Below are 24,422 nucleotides of genomic sequence, written 5' to 3' on the forward strand. Positions count from 1 at the left end.
CAGCAGGAAATGCTTCGGGGGCAGTGACAGAAGAACTCATTTTGATGGGTTCAGGAGTACTGGATAAAGTCTTCTGCTGGGAGATAAGGTTCTCTCCCAGGGGTTTGGCAGGGGTAGAAGACTCATTCTTCTGTGGGGAGAGAGGTTCTTCAGATACAGAAGGAGACTTTCTTTGTGGATGCACCATTCTTTCACTCATGGAAGAACTAGAAATTGGAGATGTGTCTGAAGGAAGCGGCAAACTAGGTACAAAAGTGGCATCAGAGGTGAGAAGCATGGAAGACACAGAAGACGTTTCTGATGCCAAAGGTAAGTCAGACATTGGTGATGTTTCTGATGTTAAAGGTAAGTTGGAAACTGGAGATGCTTCAGATGTTAATGGTAAGTTAGACATCAGAGAGGCTTCTGATATTTCAGGTGAAGTGGATATTGGAGATATTTCTGATATCAAAGATGCATGAAGGTTTTCATCAGTGGGGTTCCTCTGATTATATTTGTCATTATTTTCAGTGCTGGACACTTCAGAGCAAAAGGTTGTCTCAAGGGAGGCGGGAGTACATGATTCTTCTGACGTGGACTGGGTTTCCCCTCCTGGAGATGCCAGGCTGGTACAGGCTCCCTCTGGGCTCTCCGAAGAAAAGGAAGTTTCAGAGATACAAGCATTTTCAGAAAGCTGTTCATCGGGATCACTCTGCAGCTCCATGTCTACAGCAATTTCTTCACTTGGAAACTGGCCTTCTAGAGAAGGTGAGCCTGTTTTTATTTCTGGACAATTGGTCTCTATTGCAGTTTCTGGCTCCTTGTGTTCTGTGTCACTGACGTGAGTCACAGTTGAAGTGGAAGGGATGAGAGAGTCACAGAGTTCTACTTGATCAATAACAACTGACATTTCTTCCTGGGAACTTTCTGATTTCTCTTCTACCTTAATTTCAATATGAGGCAAACTTTCTAAAACATCATTCATCATAACACACGACTCTAAGTGATCTTCAGGAGGTGCTACTTGGGGCTCTTTGTGAGAGGTGGCTGGACTTTCAGACTGCTCAGAAAATTCATGTATTGTCCTATGGTTTTCATCCTGGCATTCACAGATGCTAGTCTCTACCTCTTCTGCAATTTCCTCTTGAATCACAGATTCTTCAGGGATCAAGATATCCTCTGATTCTGATTCTGCCATTATATCTTTAGCTGGAACCTCTACCATAGGACAAAGTGTAGTACAGAAATCGGGCTCTGGGGATGCTGGGCTTTTTATGCTTTTTGGCTGTTGTTCTTCCAAGGGGACCTGTGCAGAAGAACCCGGGAGACCAGAGGTCCCACAGGAGGAACTACCCTCAGCTCCGTCTTTGTTTGGTCCGGAAGTGAGCTTCATAGATTCCTCTCGTGACATACCCAACCTGAACAGAAATAAGAGATATTAAGCTATTGTTCAAATATAAAACATGAAAGGTCTAAGTTGTGTCTCCACAAATATATCTTTTAATTGAAGTAAATGTATCAAATTGATCCTATGATGACTAATGTACTTAACTTACAGAAATTAGTTTATGATGATATAATTTCTCTACTGCTTTTAGAGTCATAGCTAAAATAAGCTCTACTTCTGGTTAAGAATGGTATGGACTTTTTTTTTTTCATAAGCCAGGAGATAGGAATCTCCTCAAGTGTTATTAAAAGGGATAAGATAATTCAATACAACAAAATGCTTCACTATTTTAGCTTAAAAGCAAAATAATACAAAGATCTAAATTTTTAAAAATCAAAAAGTCAGAAAGTGCCTTTTTATTAGAAAATTATGTAGTCATCAGAACGAAATAATTAAGATCAATGGACTATGAATAAAATTAATCAAATTTTAAAATTGAAGTGACATCTAAATATTGAGTAGTGCTACTTAGATTAGTCTAAGAGTCCCAACCACCTTATTTGGTAGTGCCTAAGTATTTCATCTAAGATGATATGGAAATTACACTCAAGCATAATAAAATATGCTCGAGGTTATCCAAGATATTCTTTCGGCTTAGATATGCGATGTAAGGCTTTTACAGTTTTTTTGCAGCTCTTTTACTGTAAAGATATGGCATGCAAAATACTAGAGAAAAATCAAGAAATAATCCAGCTGTATGTTCAGGTTTTCGGGCAAAGCTAATCAGAATTATAATCGAGGATACTGTAAATCACTATTTTCTGTCACATTAAGTTACAATGTCAGCATCAGATGGTAGAGAAATATGCTGTTCTAAATGAAGTTAAATTAGGGTACAGGCAAAGACAGAAATAAGCAGAAGAGAGAGCATTGCCAGAGAAAGACACACATTTTAGTGAAGAAACATAGCTATCACAATATCTGTGCTAGAATATATCTCAGTAAAACCTACTCTAACACTTTACTTAAATCATTGAAGTGAAAGGGAACTATAGCTGAATACACCTTTTGAGTATTTGGTCATTGTCTTCTTAAATTCAGAAGGCTCTGAAAAGAAGATGGAAGATACTGCCTTCAGTCTCCCTCCTTTCAATTTTCCCTAAAATGGGTTCAAGCTAAGCTATAATTTATTATTTTCCTATACTGAAAAGAGCAGAACAACTAAATTATGCTAAACTTAAAGCAGAATAATTAGCTATAATAAGGTTCTTTGGGACCAGCTCAAGCAAGGTATCAGTGATAAATAAGTATATAACATACAGAAATCTATCTACCAGCAGCCAAATTTCTGGTAGTACATTAATAGCAATATTATTGAATATACATATAAATATGAATGTGCATACATAAAACAGTACTGTAGAAAATATGCCTCTGTCAACATTTTATTATTTACATGATAAAATAGACTTACAATGGCACAAGGCATAGAAGGAAAATGTTCACAGAATACCCTGTACAACCCAAAGAAAAATCCTGACCTCCAGAAATCTGGACCACAAATTCCCAGACCAAGCCCTGTATTTCTTGAGTTAGTAGATATACAGGTGATCTTTAAGTAACTAAAAGAAACACAGAACAGCACTGTATTATAAGCAGATTAAGCCAACAAGAATCATAACAGATATCTAAACCAAACAGAGAATTAAATCAGACAGGTTTTAACCAGAAACAAGTCTGGATGGCAACATTCTTGGGAAAAAGAGGAATGAATAGGGCCATGGCATCAGTCAACTGAAAACTGTCGTGCTAAGAGAAAAATCTCTTATACATGAGGGGAATTTAGGTAGTCCAGAAATAACAAAATGAGGAGAGGGACCAGCAGTTGACATAATGGCTATATCGCTGGACTCCCATGTAGTCGACCACAGTTCAAGTCCCGGACCCGGTGGCTTAAACTCACCACGTGTGCGTGTGCATGTGTGCTCAAAATCCCAGGAGGAAAATGGAGGAGAAGGGATTCTGGTGTGGCCATCCCCATTAGGGGGTGATTTCTTGCCTTCTTTTTCTGGGTCTCTCTCTCTGTCTTTCCGGCAAGTGCATGTGCCCTATAGCAAAAACTTCTTAAAAAAAAAGAAAAAGAGTAAAAACAAAATGAGGAGAGTCAATGGAATGTCCAAAATATATCTATCATCCAGTACATAATCAAAGATAGAAAAGAATAAAATAAAATCCAGTGCTCTGAGGGAGGATAAAAATTATCAATAAACAACAGAAAATAAAAGAGTCCAGAAGAAGAACATTTTGTATTTAGAAGTTGGTGATGGTGATGGGAGTCATGTTTAATCATAGAAATATATCTGTCATCACCTAGGGTGGTGGTCCTTAACCTAAAATTCATGGGAGCCTGTCAGGTCCCCAGATTCCATGCCCCCCTTCCCCCAAAAAAGAAAAATGTTCATGTGTGTGACTAAAGACTGAGCAAATTACCTAACTTCACTGTAAAACCTAAGGAAATTATTTCATTTCATTTTCTCTCAGTTTCCTAATCTTTAAAAATAAGAACAACCCACCTTATAGTATTTTTAGGAACATGAAATGAAGCATTTACACTGCTCTTAGACACGCAATGGAGCCAGAGCATGCTCAGTGAGGATATGCTGAAGGGAGGAAGGCTTTGGACTCCCTGTGATGTATGCTCTCGGGGAGCAAAAACTAGAAACCCAACAGATGACTGTGCCCCTGACACCTAAAATAGTGCCTAGAGCCAAACAGAAGCTGGAGAAATACGCTAAATTAATGAAAGAATGGGTCCACCTCTCAACATACACTAAGAACTGCTTTGGAGGTAACTAACTCAGTTATGTTTCTGGCATTACTGAAAAGAGTTCTCCTCTCTTGAACTCCTAGAGATTCACACTCAGTACGCGTTTGGGTAAGTCCAGGGAACTTGTATCTGTTTTTGAAGACTCCAATAAGAGTTTTGATGCAGCCTGGGCTGTGTAACCCTGCTGGTGACAATATGTGAAGATATATAACTAGCTTACCACATTTTTAATTTTTGAGAAAAGACACAGATTATCTCTATTTAGTTTTCCCTAAATATGTCTATGTATCCAGGAATCCTAGCATAGCAGTTAAAAGCAGGCCTTCCTTCTTGAGAGTACTGCTGTTAGGGATAATTCATCGAAGCTACCACTCTGAGCAAGTAGTCTGTTAATCTTCTTTTCACAAAGAGCTCTCACACAAGGGTCCTCCTTGCATACTTGTTACCACTAATAGCAGAAATTTTGTGAAACAAGACCAAATGACACAGGTATTGTTACCTGCAACCATCCATGTCTTTCACAGAAAAGAACAACTTTCAAACCTTCATTGTGTATCTGAGAGTCAAAGAACAAATCTTTCCTCTAAGGAGGATCTGAAGTTACTATCAGTATCAAAATTCCTAAAAGTCTCTTTTCTGAATTTTAGTTGTATGAGACACTAATTCTTACAAAGTTGAATATGTCTCTGCTGAATGTGATGCAAAGGTGAAACCATTTTCAGGTTAGTTCAGTCACTACCACGTTTATATGTAGCTGGTATTGCTTAAAAAAAGAAACATTTGGGGCCAGCAGGTGGCATGGTAGTAAAGGCACTGGACCCCCACATGGCCAGTCGTTACAAGCCCCAAACATAACAGCTTGAAAATCATGCCAGACACGTGTGTGCACGTGCCCAAAATCCCAGAAGAATGCAGGAAAAGAGATTGTATTGTGGCGATCCCTCTGGGAGGTGATTTATCACTTTCCCTGTCTATGTCTCTCTCCTCTGTGTGAACACACACACCCTATGGCAAAAACCTTAAAACATACCACCCACCCACACACACACACACCCACACACACACACACACACACACACACACACACACACAATAATAAATTAAAAACAGCTTACACTTGACAACGAAGATGGATAAAGTAAAGGATCTCCCAGAAGCTTCCCTCCAAAACAAGGATTACATAAAGATTAAAATGCATATGCACAGTCAGGACCAGTAGATGGTGTAATGGTTACGTTGTTGGACTCCCACGTAGTCCACCACAGTTTGAGTATGGGACCTGGTGACTTAAAACTCATGCCCATCTCATGTAGGTGCATGTCCAAGATCCCAAGAAAAGAACAGAGAAGGGATTGTGGCATGGCCATTCCCCCTAGGAGGTGATATCTCGCTTTCTATCTCTCTATTCCTCTCTCTCTTTCTGGTGAGAGCACATGCCCTACAGCCAAAAAAAAAAAAAAAAAGAAAAGAAAGAAAGAAAGAAAAGAAAAAAAGAAAAAAATCTCTCTAAAAATACAAATGTATATGCATAGTCAAAATTTTGGTGAAGAACTGAAAAATAAGCATCTAAAAATACTTAACTCCAAGTATTCATTAATGAAAATACTTGGAAAGAAAACAGAAGAATTTTACTAAAATCTACTTAAGGAAACCAAAATTGACTTCTATAGGATTTCATGTGCTATTTTCAGTCTGAAATAAATTTTCATGAACAAGTTATAAACCCTTGAAAATGCATTTTTTTAAATTTAAGGGCTGATATGCCACTATAATTTTACCCGCAATTTCTTACACCAAGGGACTATTGCCTTTTATCACAGGTTTATTAAGTTTTACAGCATATGAGTGTGCTATGTGAAGCAGAGAATTACATTTTCATTTCCTTCCAAGAGAAATGAGAAAAAATGTTCTAGTACTTACTTTTCTCCATAAAACCTCTCAAAGAATTTTTCTTTCCAAGGTTCTGTTTTCTTTTCTTTCTCAATTTCTTGTCTTATCCGCAATTGCATTTCTGGGGTAAATTCTCCTGGAAAGAAAGTGCTAATATATTGAGTAAAAGTGGTCACATCTTTTACCAATTAACAAAGAAAATATGTCACTCATTTGAGTACACTTTTATGGATGTTGAAATGTAAAATGATGAATTATAATACCGTTTCTACAGCTTCTTTGTTTATGAACATCACTCAAATAGTCATTTCACCATGCATGAACTCTAAAACATTTAGCCAATGGATCACATATTAGGGGCTGCAAATAAAAAAGCATCTATTCACTGTTCCTATGGAAACCAACATGGTGGAAACAAGTAAATAACTGGCTATAATATAAGGTCAGAAACCCTGTACAGGACAGGAGAATAAATGGAGTGACAGCAGAGAAGGGAAAACACTAAATTCAGCCCAAGTCAATTAAAGAAGAACACATACAGGAGTGCAATCTTGGTCAGGCCTTCATAAAGTGATTAGATCACAAGATACAGAGATTTGAATATGTATATTTATATTCTTTTGAGTAGCCAATTGGTGAGTAAAGCATAGGATTAAATGAAAATAAAAAGGCTGAGCCCAGTTACCCACTGTGTGTTCTGGAGAGTGTTCATTATTACTGGTGGTATTACTTGAGAAGAAAATGATCATATAAGCAGCTTAGAAAGGTCAGAACAGGTTGAAGAAATTGGAAGGCTGCAGCTAAGGGGCTTCTAAACAGCACAGAAGAGATGGAAATCACAACTGAGCTAGTACCAGTGGGAATGCTGATGAGGAGACAGGTACAGTTAATAGTCCATGAACAGACAGGCATGGGGCAAAGGAAGAGGGTCAAAACTACCAATATGTTCATAAACTGGGGAAACATGAGGACAGCAGAGGCATTACAGAAAAAGAGAAAGCAGACGGAGTAGGTGTCAAAGAAGGTAGTGACCTTCATATTGGGTATTTTGCTCTTAAGGTGCCTAGCACCAGGCAGTAAGATCTCACAGGCATTTAGAAATAGAACACCAGGGGGATCAGGACAGGGAGTGGGAGTTCTTAGTATATGGACAATAGCTGAAACCAAAGTTGCAGCTGAAGCTGTTCAGAGAATAGGTATGATCAGAAAAGAAATTGCCAGAGACATCAACTTTTACCATGGGATGGAAGAACGAGAACCCTGAAAGGACCTGAGAAAGATCAGTCAGAAACGTAGCCCCAGGAAACAACCGAAAACATATTATAAATGTCTAAGGTGAACGGTTTCAAATGATGGGCAAAAACCCAAAGGAGATACTGGAGCAGGAACATAAAACGTAAGGACTGAGATGAAGAAACCAGACTTTGCCATTAGAAAGCCTAGGAAGGACATGTTCATTGGGTCTGGTGGGGCCACATCTGACAATAACAGTTGGAGTATAACAGGAGTAAAAGTATAGCACTGGGTATCTTTCAGTCTCTCAAGAAGCTTGGTAACTAAAGGAAGGATAGAGTGATGTGGTGGCTTCAAGGGCAGAAAGTATTAAAAGAAGTTTCTTTAGACTCCAGGATGCTTAAGAAAATACAAGATGTGTCAATGTAATTAAGATGACTATTCTAAAGAAAATTTCACTATATCAAAATTTTTATTATGCTCCGGATAAAATCATGCGCTCTTCAGAAATACCTGACATCAAATATGACAAGAATAACAGAAGAATTAGTGAAGCTACTTGGAGTAGGATATGAGATTTGTAAAATTAGAGTATTTTTCAGGGGAAAAAAGACTTAGAAACCAGAGGAAGGTGCAAAGTTCAGTACAGTAAGTGCACACTCATATGTCACGTAACAACGGAAAACAGAAATTTACCTTCTGCCAGTCGTTGTTTCCACCCTTGTGCTGCATATGCAAAGAATTCGTTATTTAGAGCTGAAGTACTGAGGCGTAAAATTCCATCACTTCCCATCTAGGAAATAAGCCGACAAAAACAAATTCCATCAGAAATAATTCAAAGTAAAAGTATGCAGGAGAGAAGTAAAAACTGAGAGGTGATGGTGGTGTGTGCGTGTGTGTGTGTGTGTGTGTGCGTGCGTGTGTGTGTGTGTGCGAGCGTGATGCTGTGCTGTGTGAAAGAGCTGGAGCAGGCGAGTAGGGTAGGAGGACAAGAGGAAAGGAACCCAACAGAAGATAAATCTACTAGGATAAAATCTGCATTCATTCTGCTTGCTGATGTAGGGGAAAGAAAAAATTAGAATGCTGTCCTTCACTGGTTTTTATGCATTTGGGGAGTGAGGATAAAACACATAAAAAATTAAACAATATCAAACATTAGGTGAGTGCAAAATCAAGTAATGCAAAAGGGAAAAGCTAGGGGGCAATGTCTAGAGAAACCATAGTGCTTATGAAGGAGTTGATTCGACAGCTGGTTGGTGCAGGCTCATGAGAGATTAATAGAATTTGGATAGAGTGGTTACAGATCAAAGTACAGAGAGTACTGTCAGAGAGCATGAGCTTGCTTTATCATAAAGGCTGGATATCATAAATAATCGGTTACTTAACCATTTATAAAAGTATGAGAATATATTAATCTTGTACCCAGTGGCCTGGCAAACTATAGTCCCAACTAGGTTTTCTCGTGTGTGTGTGTGTATGTATATATATATGTATGTATATATATGTATGTGTGTATACACACATATATATGTATATTTATATTTATATAAATAAAATTCATATATCTTAAGCCCTAATTACTGACATTACCTGAAAGCACATTTGGAAATTTTTTTTCCAAAATACATTCGATTACTGTGTATCATTACAGCTTGCAAAATGAATTTTCAAAGCATAAATAACTCTATATAAGTCCAGTTAAACATACTATACATGTTATCATCAATAGAGAATTTTTCCATTTTTGTATTCCTTAAACGTTTTGCTTCTTTTTCCCCTTGATTCCATGTTTTGATTTGTTTCTTCTCAACCCTCTATCTTCACCAACTGAAATACTCTCTTCTAAAATTTAAGTCAGGGACCAGCAATTGGCATAATGACTGTGTCGCTGGACTCTCATGTAGTCGACTGTGGTTCGAGTCCTGGACCCGGTGACTTAAACTCACGCCAGGTGTGTGTGTGTGTGCATGCCCAAGATCCCAAGAAGAAAATGGAGGAGAAGGGATTGCAGCATGGCCATCCCCTGGGGTGTGATTTCTCACTTTCTGTCTCTCTGTCTCTCTCTCTCTCTGTCTGGTGAGCACAAGCACCCTATAGCAAAAACCTCGCAAAAAAAAAATTTAAGTCAAATAATATCTTCATTCTAAACCACCATTCAGGAGCAAAGGAAAGTACTGAATCTAAGAGTAAATGTTGTGTTCTAAACTGGATAATCCCAATCAAACCCAGAAAATAGAGACATTGGCAAAAACAAACAAAAACAAAAGCAAGGTATGCTGATTGCTGACATGATGATAGCTATCGGGAGGCCACAGATTTGAGATCCCAAGTTTTTTAGATTTCAAGCAAGATTTCATTCATTCATTCATTCACTCATTCATTGTTTACTCATGCTGTTATCTCATCTTTGTTCAACAAATACTTATTAGTTAATTCATCCATCTTCAATATACACTTACTAAGCCACCCACAGGACACTTGTGTGGGTGCTGGCACTACAGTGACAATAAAGATAAGGTACTTATTTTTTTAATTAAAAAAAATTTTTAGAGAAATTTTTGCAATAGGGAATGTGTGCTTTCCAGAGAGAGAGAGAGAGGGAGAGAGAGAAAGAGAAGGCAAGAAATCCCCCCCACAGGAGGGATGGCCATACTGCAATCCCTTCTCTATTCTCCTCTTGGGATCTTGGACACACATACACATGTGCTCAGTGTGAATTGTAAGCCACTGGATCTGAGACTCAAACTGAATTTGACTACGTGGGAGTCCAGCAACATAACCATTATGACATCTGCTGATCCCAAACAGGGTCCTTACTCTTATATTCTGAATACATTGTACACAGAACAGGTGCCCCCTGTCATTTAACCCCCTTTCCCACTTGGGTTCCAAAAAGGCTGTGTATACAGTTGCATCACTATGTCAGAGTTCCTCCTCAAAGGCTTACCAAGCCCCAAGATGTGAGTGAAAATGCCCGCCTTCCCACTCTTTGACTGAACAATTCTAGGACACTATCTCACTGAAAATAGTTTATACACCAAACCAACAGATGCTCTTTGGCACTGTGTCCTTAATGGCTAGACTACGTGGTTCTGGGAACTAGGATGGAATGAATGAACCTTCACACTATCAGTCCCACGGACCCACTTGCAAAATCTGCATGCCTTGTCCCCATAGATCTAGGCTCTGTAGAATTACAATTCTAGGTTCCCATGGGAGAATCACTTCTATTAGAGCGGGTTTTCTCAACCTTGGCACTATTGTCATTTGGGGATACATGATACTTTGCTGTGAGGGGATGCCCTGTGCACTGCAGGATGTTTAGCACCGTACCTGGTCTCCACCTACTAGATACCAGTAACAATCCCTTCTTCAAATGTGAAAACAATTTCTCTAAATATTGCCAAATGTACTTTGGGGGCAGAATCATCCCCAGTTGAAAACAGCTGCACTGGATAAGGGATAAAGCAGCCTGGTTAATCCATGCCTCTCCTACTGTAGGAACAGCAAGTAAAGAGGCGAGTTATTGGACAAATGAACTAAGCCTTAACCATCACGCTGCCAGAGACCAGCAGTTAGCATAATGGCTATGTTGCTGGACTCCCACGTAGTTGACTGCGGTTCAGGTCCCGGACTCGGGGGCTTAAACTCACGCCGGGCGCGTGTGCGTGCATGCCTAAGATCCCAAGAGGAGAATGGAGGGAAGGGACTGCAGTGTGGCCATCCCTCCTGGGGGGTGTTTTCTTGCTTTCTGTCTCTCTGACTCCGTCTTTCTGGCGAGCGCATGAGCCCTATAGCTAAAAACCGGCGAGCGCATGACCCCTATAGATAAAAACCCCCCCACAAAAAAGGAAAAAAAAAAAAAAAAAGCAAAAACCATCACGCTGCCAGAAGCAAGGCAAAGACAAGGATGTTGGGAACACTGAGGAACCCCTGGGGGATCTCTTGGTGCTTCTGTGCCTGGTGGCATCAAGAGCAAGGATCACAGCAATGGTGACCCAGAAGAGGGAAGTAGCCAAGGGCTCCAACTCTTCAGAAATGGCATCTGGATCATTCCTCAAAGGAGAAGTGCTGGTCAAGGGTGAGGGAAATCAGGAATGGGTGTTGAAAGAGGGACATGATGAACTGCAATCACAGCCTCAGGACCAGCTTGAGACCAGTGCAGTTTGTAGATGGTCCACTCATTCTCTGATCACAGACTTCTTCTTTTGAATTTTTCCTTTCCAGTATATCATCATCAGCCACTCCTTCAAGAGTGAGTACTGGAGTGGTCTTACCGTGAGGTACAAGATCTGAGGGCTACAGCAGACCGAACCAGGCATTTGATGCCCCATCCCCACTCTTCCAGTCCATGTGAGTGCAGGGCAGTTGGAGTAAGCAGTTCAATGCACTGGTCCTGTCCAAGCCTATAAAGTTCTAGGTCTTTTGCTGAAGTACAAAGGCCTTTGAGGTGCTCTGCAGGGGCAGCCTAGAAATGCAGAGCTAGGGGCAACTCGAAATCCACAGGAGACAAGAGTCAGTAGGAAAAGATCCCACTCTCCTGTTGTCCTTCAGTGGGACAACTGTGTGGCTCATTCTACATATTTTCTCTCAGGGGCCTCAATACAGCTGAGCCTCAGCTATCCGGCAGGTTTCTCCGCTCCCTGTCTCACACTATCTAATCACGAGAATGCTATCTGTAGCAAGTTCTCCTTCATGTCACACACTGCTTTGGGAGATCTGGAACTGGGGTAGATTCTCGGTAAGACTGAGATTCAAGAGTTTGGGCATTATCCTCCACATGGGAGTGGTAGGTAACCACGAGGCTTGAGGTTAATGGTCTTTGGCTTTAAGGATCCGCCTCAGTTTTATCCCCACATATTTAGGATGACTTTTTTTGAAGTGAATCACAATTGGGGCAAATTGTGAAGTACTGGGTAATGGGAAACTGCCCACAGTATTAAAACCTGGCAAAGACCTAAAAAGACTTATATTTAAGAAGATGATTGCAATAGCTGTGTAAAGGGTTGGACAGAGAAGGAAGGACAGCTATAGAAATATCACTAAGAAGAATACTGGAATATTAGTCATGATGATAATAGAAAAGCACATCTTGGGACCAGCAGTTGGCGTAATGGCTATGTCGTTGGACTCCCACATAGTCAACTACGGTTCGCGTCCTAGACCTGGTGGCTTAAAACTCATGCTGGGCATGTGTGCGTGCATGCCCAAGATCCCAAAAGGAAAATGGAGGAAAAGGGATTGCGGCGTGGCCATCCCCCCCGGGGGGTGATTTCTCGCTTTCTGTTTCTCTGTCTCTCTGTCTGTCTGGTGAGCGCATGCACCCCATAGCAAAAATCTCTCTCGAAAAAAAAAAAAAAAAGAAAAGCACATCTTAAAATCTCAGGACTAAAGAAGGTCTTCAAGACTGAAGAATTAAAGACACTGAGGGAATATTTCAGGAGATCCAAAACTGCTCTGGGTAATTCTGGGAGATGGGGTGAATGAAAAAAGATAGCTGACTTTAACTGCAAGTTTTCAAGAAACATTATCAAGGAGGTCAGTAAAGACAAAAAGGATGAGAAAAAGACAGCCATCTGAATGATATGCCTCTAAGAAATTTGAAATTTTTCTGCAAATGTAGACTCTGAATATATGTCCTTGTGGATTAGAAGCCCTGAGAAAAAGCAACCTATTTAAAAAGATTATAAGGGAAAAGATATTCTTACTGCATAAAAGGATTTTCCTCCCCTAGGGAGAGATTTTTGCTAGAGGGCACTTGTGCTTGTAGGAGAGAGAGAGACAGAAAGTGAGAAATCACCACCCCACCCCCACCCCCCCAGGGCTGTAGCCATGCTACAATTCCTTTTCCTCCATTCTTCTCGCAGGATTTTGGGCACACATGCACACACACCCGTGAGAGTTTTAAACTGCCAAGTCCAGGACTTGAACCATGGTCGACTACAGGGAAGTCCAGTGATGTAACCATTATGCTATCTGCTGGTCCCATATAAAAATATTTTAATTAGGACTAATAAATGCAAGGTAAATTCCCTGAAAGGGTACAGGCATTTGCTTACCATGAAGTAATTTTACAGAAAGCACAGTGGAAAAGGATAAAATTATTCTGCATAATTCTGAGGACATTTACAGCCTATGCAATGTTCAGCATCTAACAGGGAATGAATTAATGTTTACTGCACTGCCTGTGTTTTGTGTAGTAAATGATTTAAAATGTAACTCCAGTAGCTTATATACAGAATTTTACTTTTGTATATCTTGCCAGGCCAGGGGCATGATTAGTTACTAATAGAAATTTCAGCATAATTTTAAGACACAAAGAAATACCAAATCCAGATTAGCTCTGACAGATTCTCAGATTTCAGCACATGAAAATGCTGGAAAAAAGCAACTGTGACATAAACATATTCAAAAATATGGAAGCTAGCCCTGGAGGAAAATGTTTTAAAACAGAAAAATATTATTAACTGCCAGATTTCCAGACTGTATGAGACAGCACAATTAAACACTAGAGCTAAATTAGACCTAAGAAATACATGCCAATAAAATTTTTAAATACACAATTAATTTTATGGTCTTTAAGAAATACCATCCAAAACATATAACATTTTAATGAACTGGAACAATAAACATTTCTAAAAGATTTATTGCTGAGCTATTAATTCTTTGTTTTACTCATTAGCCATGATAGAAATGTTTACTCCAAAAAGAAAAAAAAAAAGTCACCTAACTCTGTAATGATAAAGTGCCTAAACTATTTTTTAAATAACTATTTCATTTAACACTATTTATGTATTTATTTTAATCTGACCAAAGAGGGACAGAAAGAGAAAGAGAAAATGAGAGAGCAAGTTGCCAGGTCCAGGACTTGAACTGAGGTCAGCCATGTGGCAGTCCATCACCTTTTACCACGCCACCTGCTGGTCCCTAACTGAACTATTGATGTCATACTTCCTTTTTAATCAGGAGAATAAAAACTCAAATCCTAGTCATTGTTTGAGAAAAGTAAACACTACTAAACGGAAATTTATTCATATAGAGATTCTTTTAAAAAGATTTACATTCTCTCTTGGTGAGTATATAATTTGCCTTTGGTATTGAATATATTAACATATATTTTACAGGATGGATGTGTAATGGCATTAAAAGGGTTAAGTAAGTGTTGCTATTTGCACACCATCCCATGTTTAACTTGGAAGAATGTTTATTCAATACAAGAATATATTTACATTTAATAATACTCCTTTAAATTATTCTTTATCATTGTTTCATATTTTATGCTTCTTGTAAGCAATTATGAATATATGTTATGAGGGCTGGTTAGAGGGGTAGTGAGAAATGCACTAGAGCTAAAAAGTAACTGAATAATAATGGTATGTAGAAATAAAGCAGTTTGGATTTCACGCAGCACACAACGAGGCATGAGTTAAAGTCAAGTCAATGCATGAAAAGACTGATGTTGAGTATGTGCAGGTAAGCAGACTACTGTTTTAGACAGGGTGCCAGAATGGGCCTCTTTAGCACTATTTTAAAATTTTTATTATGATTTATTTTAATTTACGTTTAATCACATACATATTTGCAGTGGACAACATTTCGTTTTCCAACATGAATACCATACATATCAGTCAAGACAAAGACATTCCTATATACATCAGCAGCAGCAAAGAGCTTTTCACATTTTGCACAGATTCTTTGATAGTCCATCTCAATTCATATCAGCCATATTTCTAGTGTTCAACAGATACAGGTGGCTAGCAGCCATTGTACTAAATGGTGTGTCTTTTTTTTAAAAAAAAAGAATTACTTTATTTAACTTTATTATCATTATTATTTTCCAGTTTGATCAGAGAGACACAGAGGGAGAGAGAGGAAGTGAGAAAGCAAGCCACCAAGTCCGAGACTTGAACCGTGGTTGGCTATGTGGGAGTCCAGCGCCTTTAACCACCATGCCAATTTGCCGGCCCCATAAATGGTGTGTCTTTAAAAGACTTACCAGGGACACTGTAAGGATAGCAATATCCCAGAAAAAAAATGATGATTGTAACTCGGGCTAGGGCAACAACAATGGAGATGGTAAGAAGTGGTTGAGTTCTGATTATAGTCGAGCCATCAAAACTTGATGATGGACAGAAAGCATGGTATGGACAGAGCAGGCAAAGAAGACATCAAGGATTACTGGCCTTGGCCACAGAAAGTATGAAATTGCTATTTATTACAATGGAGAAAATAATGGGAAGTGGAGCTTCAGTTTTACACTATTTAAGGCTGAGATGCAGATTATATTTGCTAGGACATGTCTTTGATTTCACTCCCACTCTAGTGTAGAGGATGCTCTGGACAAAGAGAAGACCAGAGACAGCAACTGCAGTCAAGAAGCATCAATAGGAAGCCAGTGAACACATGACAAACAGTCTCAAGACTGTCCAGGAAGTAGGAGTAAAGAGAAAGGAGACTATTCACCTGGGAAATAGGAAAGGAACTGATGGCATTAACTGACCACTTGGGTGTGGCTTTGGTAGGAAGATGGGGTGGCAGATGAGACAAAGGTATGACAGATGATTCCAAGGAATAAGACAGGGAAAAAAAAGTATGAGGAGGAATAGATACAAGACAAAGAAATGAGGGGTTTGGTTTTGGATATGCTGACCTTAGGATATCTAGAAGGCATCCAGTAAGCATATTTAATTAATAACAGAATAGGGACATGAAACTCAGTGGTGAAAGGGAGATTAGAAATAAAAATTAGAAAGTATTAGTATAAGTATAGTTGAGGAGACAGTTATGGATGAGAACATCAAGGACAGCCAAGGGATATTTACAAAAACAAATCAAATTGAGATGCTTACAACAGGGCCCTGAGGAATACTAACACAGAAGGGAGGGGAGGAGAAGGGGACACTGGTAGGAAGATTAAGTGGATCAGCCAGAGGTGAGTAAAAACCAGACTAAGCAGCACCACAGATGCAGTGGAAGAAAGTGCTTCTCTGGAGACGATCCGTCCCGTGCATTGGCTCATGTCTATCAAAGCCATTTAGCACCATTCAGGTCAACCCTGTGTGCAGCGTGCTATGTTAGCTGTTGTGTCCAATAAAGAAATCAATTGGATCTTTAGAGCAAAGACAACCTAGACAATGAGACACTAATCAGACACTAATCAGGAGTCGAGTACAATATCAAGAGAGTAATGAGCATATGAACTATAAGCTGTTATCATCCAGTACCCTTGTGGTCTATATAAGTACGAATTCAAGCTGGGGTATTTATTCTCTATAAAAGCTAACGTGTTGGGAGCAGCAGATGGTGCAGTGGTTACTGGACTCCCACATGGCAGACTGCTGTTTGAGTTCTAAACCTAGCAGCTTGAAACTCACACTGGGTGCATGTGCATGTGTGCCTAAAATCCCAAGAGGAAACTGGAAGAGAAGGGACTGTGGCATAGCCATCTCCCCTGGGGCTGTGATTTCTCACTTTCTGTCTCTCCATCTCTGTCTCTCTGGCAAGTGCACGTACCCTATAGCAAAAATCTTTCTGAAAAAGAAAAAAAAAAAGTAAAGTGGATTTTTAGTTTGTTTTTTTGCCTCACCACTAAGTATTATTCAGATGGCTTGGCAGACTCTGTATGTTCAAGTTTCATACACAAGGGAAAATGTTATTCTTTAAAATAACATAAAGATAGGTGTGAAAATGAAAGGAGGCTGCTAAGAGAGATAAGCATTAGCAAAGGAAATAAGATCAACGATATAGTAAAGACAATTTTGTAAGCAATTTTTAAAGCCATTTCTGAAATTACAGTACGATAATATTCCCCAAACTGTGCTTTGCAGAACAGGTATTTTAATAGGTAAATCCATTGGAAAGAAATGTATTCTCCTATTCAATAAATTTAGTCTGTACTTACTAAATATGGCTAAACAGTTCTCTTGACTATAAACATTCTCTAATATGATAGACCCTATTATCAACCCTGAAAAACAGAATATGCAGTATTTACCAAACTTTTTAACTTTGTAATCCTCTCAAAGAATTATCAATATTTTATGGAACAAGTACTCCCCAGAACATAGTTTTTGAAAAGTTGCATTAAGAGTTAAAACAGTATCACTGTCAAGAGCATCAAATGAAACAAACCCAGGACGATGAATTTGAACATATTAAATACTAAATTACTGTTTAACAAATGAATGAAAATTTCTAAGATCTGGGCATGGGATAATTTTTAAGACAGTGAAAGAATCAAATAGTCAAAATAAATAAATAAAATAGTGAAAAATGGTAAAGGGTGATGTAATAAGCTTTAACCTATAAGTCTGAACAACTTCAAGTTAAAAACCCACTGCAGAAAACAATTACTTGCTATTCCTTTAAAAATCAAAATATATTTAAAAACTTTTCTTTAAAATAATTAATTTTCATTATAAAGTTGCAATCAAGGTGATTTCCAGTTATAAAAAGGAACTTTTAAAAATGTTATATAGTTTTCATTTTTCTTCCACATAATTTTTAAAAGTATCCATGGAATCTAGCTAAAGTAAACAGAAAGTAAATTTTAGAGATAAAATACCACCAAAAGAGATCAATATTCAGTTTGAAAATAGAAGGCTTTGTGTGTCAACTGCTTTTTTATAGGTTTTTCCATAGTGTATGTGCACTCACTGGAGAAAAACAGAGAGAGAGCCAATGAGAGGGAAAGCAAGAAATTACCCCGCAGGGGAGATAGCCATGCCACACCTCCCTTCTATTCCACTCTCCTTTGAGGTTTTGGGCATGCAAGCACATGTACCTGGCACGATTTTCAAGCCACTGGATCTGAGACTCAAACTGTGGTCAGCTGTGTGGGAGTCCAGCACCTTAACCACTATGCCACCTGCCACCTCTATCTACCTATGCATTCATAAACATAAATACATATTTGTACAATCATATACATGTGTATATGCATATCTATGTCTACACATATACACACATGTGCATATACAGTCTTCAAAAAGTACATGGAAAATTTATATTATTTTAGAATTATGGATTTCAAAATTATTTTGCACCAAAATAAACTTTCACTTTAATTAAAATTTTCCATGAACTTTTCAAATCCCCTTATGTATACATATATATACATATTTTTTCTATCAGAAAACACAAATTGTAAGCAATCTGACCACTTGGCTATGGTGATAATTTTCTCTGGAATGAAACCTCTTGCTTGTCCTAAGGGACCTGTTCTCCCTTCCACTAGATGATCTGATGGAGCCTCCAACTTTGCAAAGAAGATACTCTATCAGATATTGAGGAGGTCATTCCTTAGAACAAGACATGCTAACAATCAATTTCTGATGCCCCAATTAGTGGGAAAAGGGAATTCCCTAGCTATAAGGGGAAAAGGAAGTTTTTCTCATAATTGTTGCTATGGATTTCAGCACGTATAATTGGAACAGCCAGGTTTTAGGAATGTATACAATATTAGAAACAAATGAAAAAAGCAGAACCACAATATAGATTCTTACAAGGGTTCAAGTTACCATGTTTCAACTCTATACATATATAGGGATTTTCTTAAGTTTCCATGCAATATTATTAATAACAATAACTATTTTCTATTTACATTATTCTATACTTTCACATTCTGACATCTTTTTTTTTTTCTGATATGTTTCTTAAGAAGCACCATTGTCAAATTTCAAGGAGGAGAATTGCTATGCAAAGTGCTATAATTTCTCTTTAGCAGCCCGCTCAGAAGAGACATAATCTGTGGCAAAATCAGTGTGCATAAACGGAAAAAAGGTATCCCAAGGCAAAATTCAAGCCATGAAGCTTCAGCTTCTCAAAAATTAGGAAGTGTGTTATGACATTCATTGTACATCTGCCTCCTGACAAATTTGTGGGCAACTTCTGGCCACACTGTGGGACAATCTAATAGGCCTCAAGGAGAAGACATGTTTCCAAAATGACCCAAAAGCAGACAATACAATTTGAATAAGGTTAAGCAAACATAAGAATGTATATCGGTAAAGATAATCTCTGTTATTGTTAATATTCATCAATATTCCCTCATGAAAGGGGGTAAGAATAAGCAAACTCCCAATGTACCCAACCATGAAACAGAACCTTAATGCTTAATTTAATGGAACTCAAGTTCAAGTTCTTGTATAGACAAAACAAGGTTATGTGATAATATAGTGGGAATCAAGGAATCGCTGTTTTCATTAAACACTGGACAGCTGTGTTTATGTGACTATCTATTACACACTCCGTCTTTAACAAATTTCCATAAGCACCTACTATATGCCAGCTGTGAAATGGACAGACAGCTCCCACTGCCATAACAGCCTAGAAGAACCTAGAGTGGGACGAAAATTATTAAAATATCCATTATGGTTATTAATCCATTACTCTACAGCAGAAACAGAAAGAATGGAAGTTAAAATAGCAGGGAGGGCAACTGTGGATAGTAGAGAGTGTGGTGGGTAGTAGGAGATAGGTAATGGGGGAGGGAGAGGAAGGGGAAAACACGTTTACTTGACACAATAATGAAGTCATTTGCTGATGATAATGGAGAGTATAATGTCTGTCTTGACTGATATGCACTCTATTTGTGCAGGGGGTGAAAACTGTTTTGTATACTGTAAAGATGTATCATGATTCAATGTAAATAATATATATATATCTCCATTATGATTATAAAGAAGTGCTCAGAGAAGAAAAAGATAGGAGAACACTAAGACATGTATTTAGGTACGCCTTTAAATCTCTCTTTGTAATTTGAAGGTACTTGTTTTCTTTTTTCTCCACTTTAATAATGACCTGGATTTACTTATTGTTCATTAAAAACTATAATTTGTAACAATAACTAGGTGTCTTCACTTACTCAAGCTGCTATATCAAAATGCCCTAGACTCAGTGGCTTACGAACAATAGAAATTTACTGCTCATAGTTCTGGAGCTTGGGAAGTTCAAGACCAAGGTTCCATCAGACTTGGTGTCAGGCAAGGGCCCATTTCCTAGTTTAAGTAGAGTGCCTTTTCGGTACGTTTGCATATGGAAGGCACCAGCTAGCGCTTTGGGGTTTCTTATAAGGGCCCTAATCCCACTCACAAGGGCAGAGTTTCCCACCTACTACCAGTGCTATGAGATTTAGGATTTCAACATAGGAATTTGGAGAGGATACAACATTCAGACCACAGAAGTAGGTAAGCAATGAAGTAGGATTTGACCTTCTAAAATGATACCTTTTCTTTCCATTTTACCACTGGGTTTCTTACTAGTATGCCGGCATTTATTCTTCCTCTTAAAAGACTTCTGTTGGTGTTGGGAATGTAACAATGAACCCAAAACATATGGTCCCTATCCTATTAAACTGCAATGACAAAATGTTTTATGGCCCCTAAAGAAAAAAAAAATACAATGAAATGAAATTCTGGGTGCATGTGTGTGCAGGAAAAATTCTATGAGGCATTCTTTTCTAAGCAGAGATGTATATAAAGGATGGAAAGAAGAAAGCCCTGGGGTGACAAGAGAAAGCAGCTACCTAATCCCTAAGAAGGGAGGTAGAGAAGCTCTTTATAAAGAGACAAGACATAAGACAGTGATAGGTAGAGGAATATATGGCACCAAGATTAGTGTTTTTGCCTGTTCTTTAAATTTACTTATTTATTTTTAGGTTTGTTTATTTATTTTTCCATAGTCTGGGTGTGCTTACTGGAAGAGATAGAGACACAAAGAGAGAGAAGCAGTGAAAAGGAAAGTGAGAAATCACGTCCTAGGAGGAACAGCCACAATCCCGTCTCCTCCATTGTCCTCCTGGGATTTTGGGCACACACACCCATGTGCCCAGCAGAGTTTCATGGTACTAGGTCAGGGTCTCAAACTGTACTTGGCTTGTGTGAATTCAACACGTTACTGACTAGGCCACCTACTGGCCCCCTCCTCCTGGGATTTTTGGTACCCACATACACGTGGCCAGTGTGATTTTCATGCCACAAGGTCTGAGACTTGAATGGTAGTTGGTCATGTGGGATTTCAGCGCCTTAATCATCACACCACCTGCTGACCTTTTATTTATTTTGTTAGTTAGGTTTGATCTTGTTTTTGTTTTTGTTTTTGGAGAGGTTTTTGCCATAGGGTGCATGCACTCACCAGACAGACAAAGACAGAGAGACAGAAAGTGAGAAATCACCCCCAGAGGGGATGGCCACGCCACAATCCCTTCTCCTCCATTCTCCTCTTGATCTTGGGCATGCACGCACATGCCCCCGGTGTGAGTTTAAGCCACTGGGTCTAGGGCTCGAACCGCAGTCGTGCTATGAGATTTAGGATTTCAACATAGGAATTTGGAGAGGATACAACATTCAGACCACAGAAGTAGGTAAGCAATGAAGTAGGATTTGACCTTCTAAAATGATACCTTTTCTTTCCATTTTACCACTGGGTTTCTTACTAGTATGCCGGCATTTATTCTTCCTCTTAAAAGACTTCTGTTGGTGTTGGGAATGTAACAATGAACCCAAAACATATGGTCCCTATCCTATTAAACTGCAATGACAAAATGTTTTATGGCCCCTAAAGAAAAAAAAAATACAATGAAATGAAATTCTGGGTGCATGTGTGTGCAGGAAAAATTCTATGAGGCATTCTTTTCTAAGCAGAGATGTATATAAAGGATGGAAAGAAGAAAGCCCTGGGGTGACAAGAGAAAGCAGCTACCTAATCCCTAAGAAGGGAGGTAGAGAAGCTCTTTATAAAGAGACAAGACATAAGACAGTGATAGGTAGAGGAATATATGGCACCAAGATTAGTGTTTTTGCCTGTTCTTTAAATTTACTTATTTATTTTTAGGTTTGTTTATTTATTTTTCCATAGTCTGGGTGTGCTTACTGGAAGAGATAGAGACACAAAGAGAGAGAAGCAGTGAAAAGGAAAGTGAGAAATCACGTCCTAGGAGGAACAGCCACAATCCCGTCTCCTCCATTGTCCTCCTGGGATTTTGGGCACACACACCCATGTGCCCAGCAGAATTTCATGGTACTAGGTCAGGGTCTCAAACTGTACTTGGCTTGTGTGAATTCAACATGTTACTGACTACGCCACCTACTGGCCCCCTCCTCCTTGGCTTTTTGGTACCCACATACACGTGGCCAGTGTGATTTTCATGCCACAAGGTCTGAGACTTGAATGGTAGTTGGTCATGTGGGATTTCAGCGCCTTAATCATCACACCACCTGCTGACCTTTTATTTATTTTGTTAGTTAGGTTTGATCTTGTTTTTGTTTTTGTTTTTGGAGAGGTTTTTGCCATAGGGTGCATGCACTCACCAGACAGACAAAGACAGAGAGACAGAAAGTGAGAAATCACCCCCAGAGGGGATGGCCACGCCACAATCCCTTCTCCTCCATTCTCCTCTTGATCTTGGGCACTCACGCACACGCGCCCAGCGTGAGTTTTAAGCCACCAGGTCCAGAACTCAAACCACAGTCAACTACGTGGGAGTCCAGCGACATAGCCATTATGCTAACTGCTGGTCCCCCTTTATTTATTTTTTGATATTCTTAGTTGACAAAGACACACCTCTTCATGGGTTAGTTCTGTCATTTGAAAACTATTAATAACAAATTATTTACTTCATAGAGTATCTCTGAGGATTAAATGGATATATAAAATGTACAAACAGTGCTAGTTTAGTGGAGGATTCAGGAATTTCAGGTATAATAGTAATAATTATTTGGTAGGGCTGTGAATGACACACTGAAGGGTGCCCTCGATGAATCACGTGCTTGTATAATCCTTTCCTGTTTAGAGTGAGAAAAAACCTGTGATTTTGCTTCTACTCAATAAAACATGAGGAAGGTGACTGACAGTAACTCCTTTGGTTATGTCACTTAAGAAGTTGTTTTAACCAACAAGTCCCACTCTCCTGCTGGCCTTGAAGAGATAAACAATCATGCTGTGAACTACCTAAATGGCAGCCTTGAAGAGCTAAAGATTTCAGCCCTGAAGTAAGGAACTGAATTCTGCTAGCAACCTAAGGAATTCTGAGGTGGATCCCAGGCTGCAAAAGAGAATGCAACAGCGACACCTTGATTTCAATCCAAGACCCTGAACAGCTACATTCTTGACCTATGGGTACTAACCTAAAGAACTCCTGACTTGTGGTGATAATATGTGCAACTTGAAGTTACTATATTTGTGGTAATTTGTTTGACAGCATAGGCAACCAGAACAGGGAAGGCTAGAAAGACTCATTTGGTTGTTCTTACTTTATCGATGAAAGACAAAATTATCTCTTGACAACATGGATGTCTTTGAGCGTGAGAGTCTGTGTTTAAGGACTCGGAGGAGAGAATGCAGGGCTTCAAGCTGTATTATCACAGATATATTCATAAAGACTAGGCTGTAGTTTCTGTGAGAACAGAGATTTGCATGCCATGACGAAAGTTTAATAAATATTGTTGAATGAACTAGCTTTGTTGCATTTTAGTTGTATCTCTATTTGATGTGTCTGGTATAACTCCACTTGGTGTTTTGGTAAGAGGGCCATAAAAGACACTTTTGTTAGGGTATATCAACAACTGATTTTAAAGGAACATAAATGTAGCAGGAGCTAATTTTAGTTACTGTCTTTGATGTAAAGTAACAAAGGGGAAGAAAAAGCAGACAAAAGATTGTAGCTTTTGCTTAGCACTTATCAACATCACAATTATACGTTACTGTAACACAACACTGCATGGTGTGAAAAATGTATCTATTCAAATTAAATCAATCATCTGTATACAAACCAGAAAAAGTAAGGTATGATTTTGTCCATTAAATCTGATATGATTTAAATGTTATGAACACCCTAGTTCCTGATATCCTCTCATGAAAAATCAAAACATAAAACAAATTAAACAAAAAGATACACTTCTGATATCCTCAAGACATTCCATGGGTGGTTTGTTATGTTTTAGTTTTTGCGGTAGGATGCATGTGCTTGCTGAGAGAGAGCGCGTGCGAGCGAGCTTTTTGGGAATGTCCACACAGCAATCCCTTCTCCATTCTCTTGGGATTTTGGACATGCACCCCACCTGACATAATTTTCAAGCTGCTGGGTCTGGGACTCAAACAGCAGTTTCA

The 24,422-nt window shown here is 38.9% G+C and overlaps 1 protein-coding gene across 1 annotated transcript in view; it reads right to left on the bottom strand.

The window, feature by feature from the left end:
- Positions 1 to 24,422, bottom strand: part of ASXL3 (ASXL transcriptional regulator 3) — a 170,149-nt gene that overhangs the window by 11,275 nt on the left and 134,452 nt on the right. Inside the window, exons 10-12 of the mRNA XM_014588632.2 lie at positions 8,013 to 8,109; positions 6,114 to 6,219; positions 3 to 1,397 (exon numbers count right to left, since the gene is read on the bottom strand). Of these exons, the coding sequence (XP_014444118.2) occupies positions 3 to 1,397; positions 6,114 to 6,219; positions 8,013 to 8,109 (1,598 nt within the window). The remainder of the gene's footprint in view (positions 1 to 2; positions 1,398 to 6,113; positions 6,220 to 8,012; positions 8,110 to 24,422) is intronic.

The sequence above is a fragment of the Tupaia chinensis genome, unplaced genomic scaffold (genome assembly GCF_000334495.1).
Source record: "Tupaia chinensis unplaced genomic scaffold, TupChi_1.0 Scaffold000290_1, whole genome shotgun sequence".
Lineage (NCBI taxonomy): Eukaryota > Metazoa > Chordata > Mammalia > Scandentia > Tupaiidae > Tupaia > Tupaia belangeri.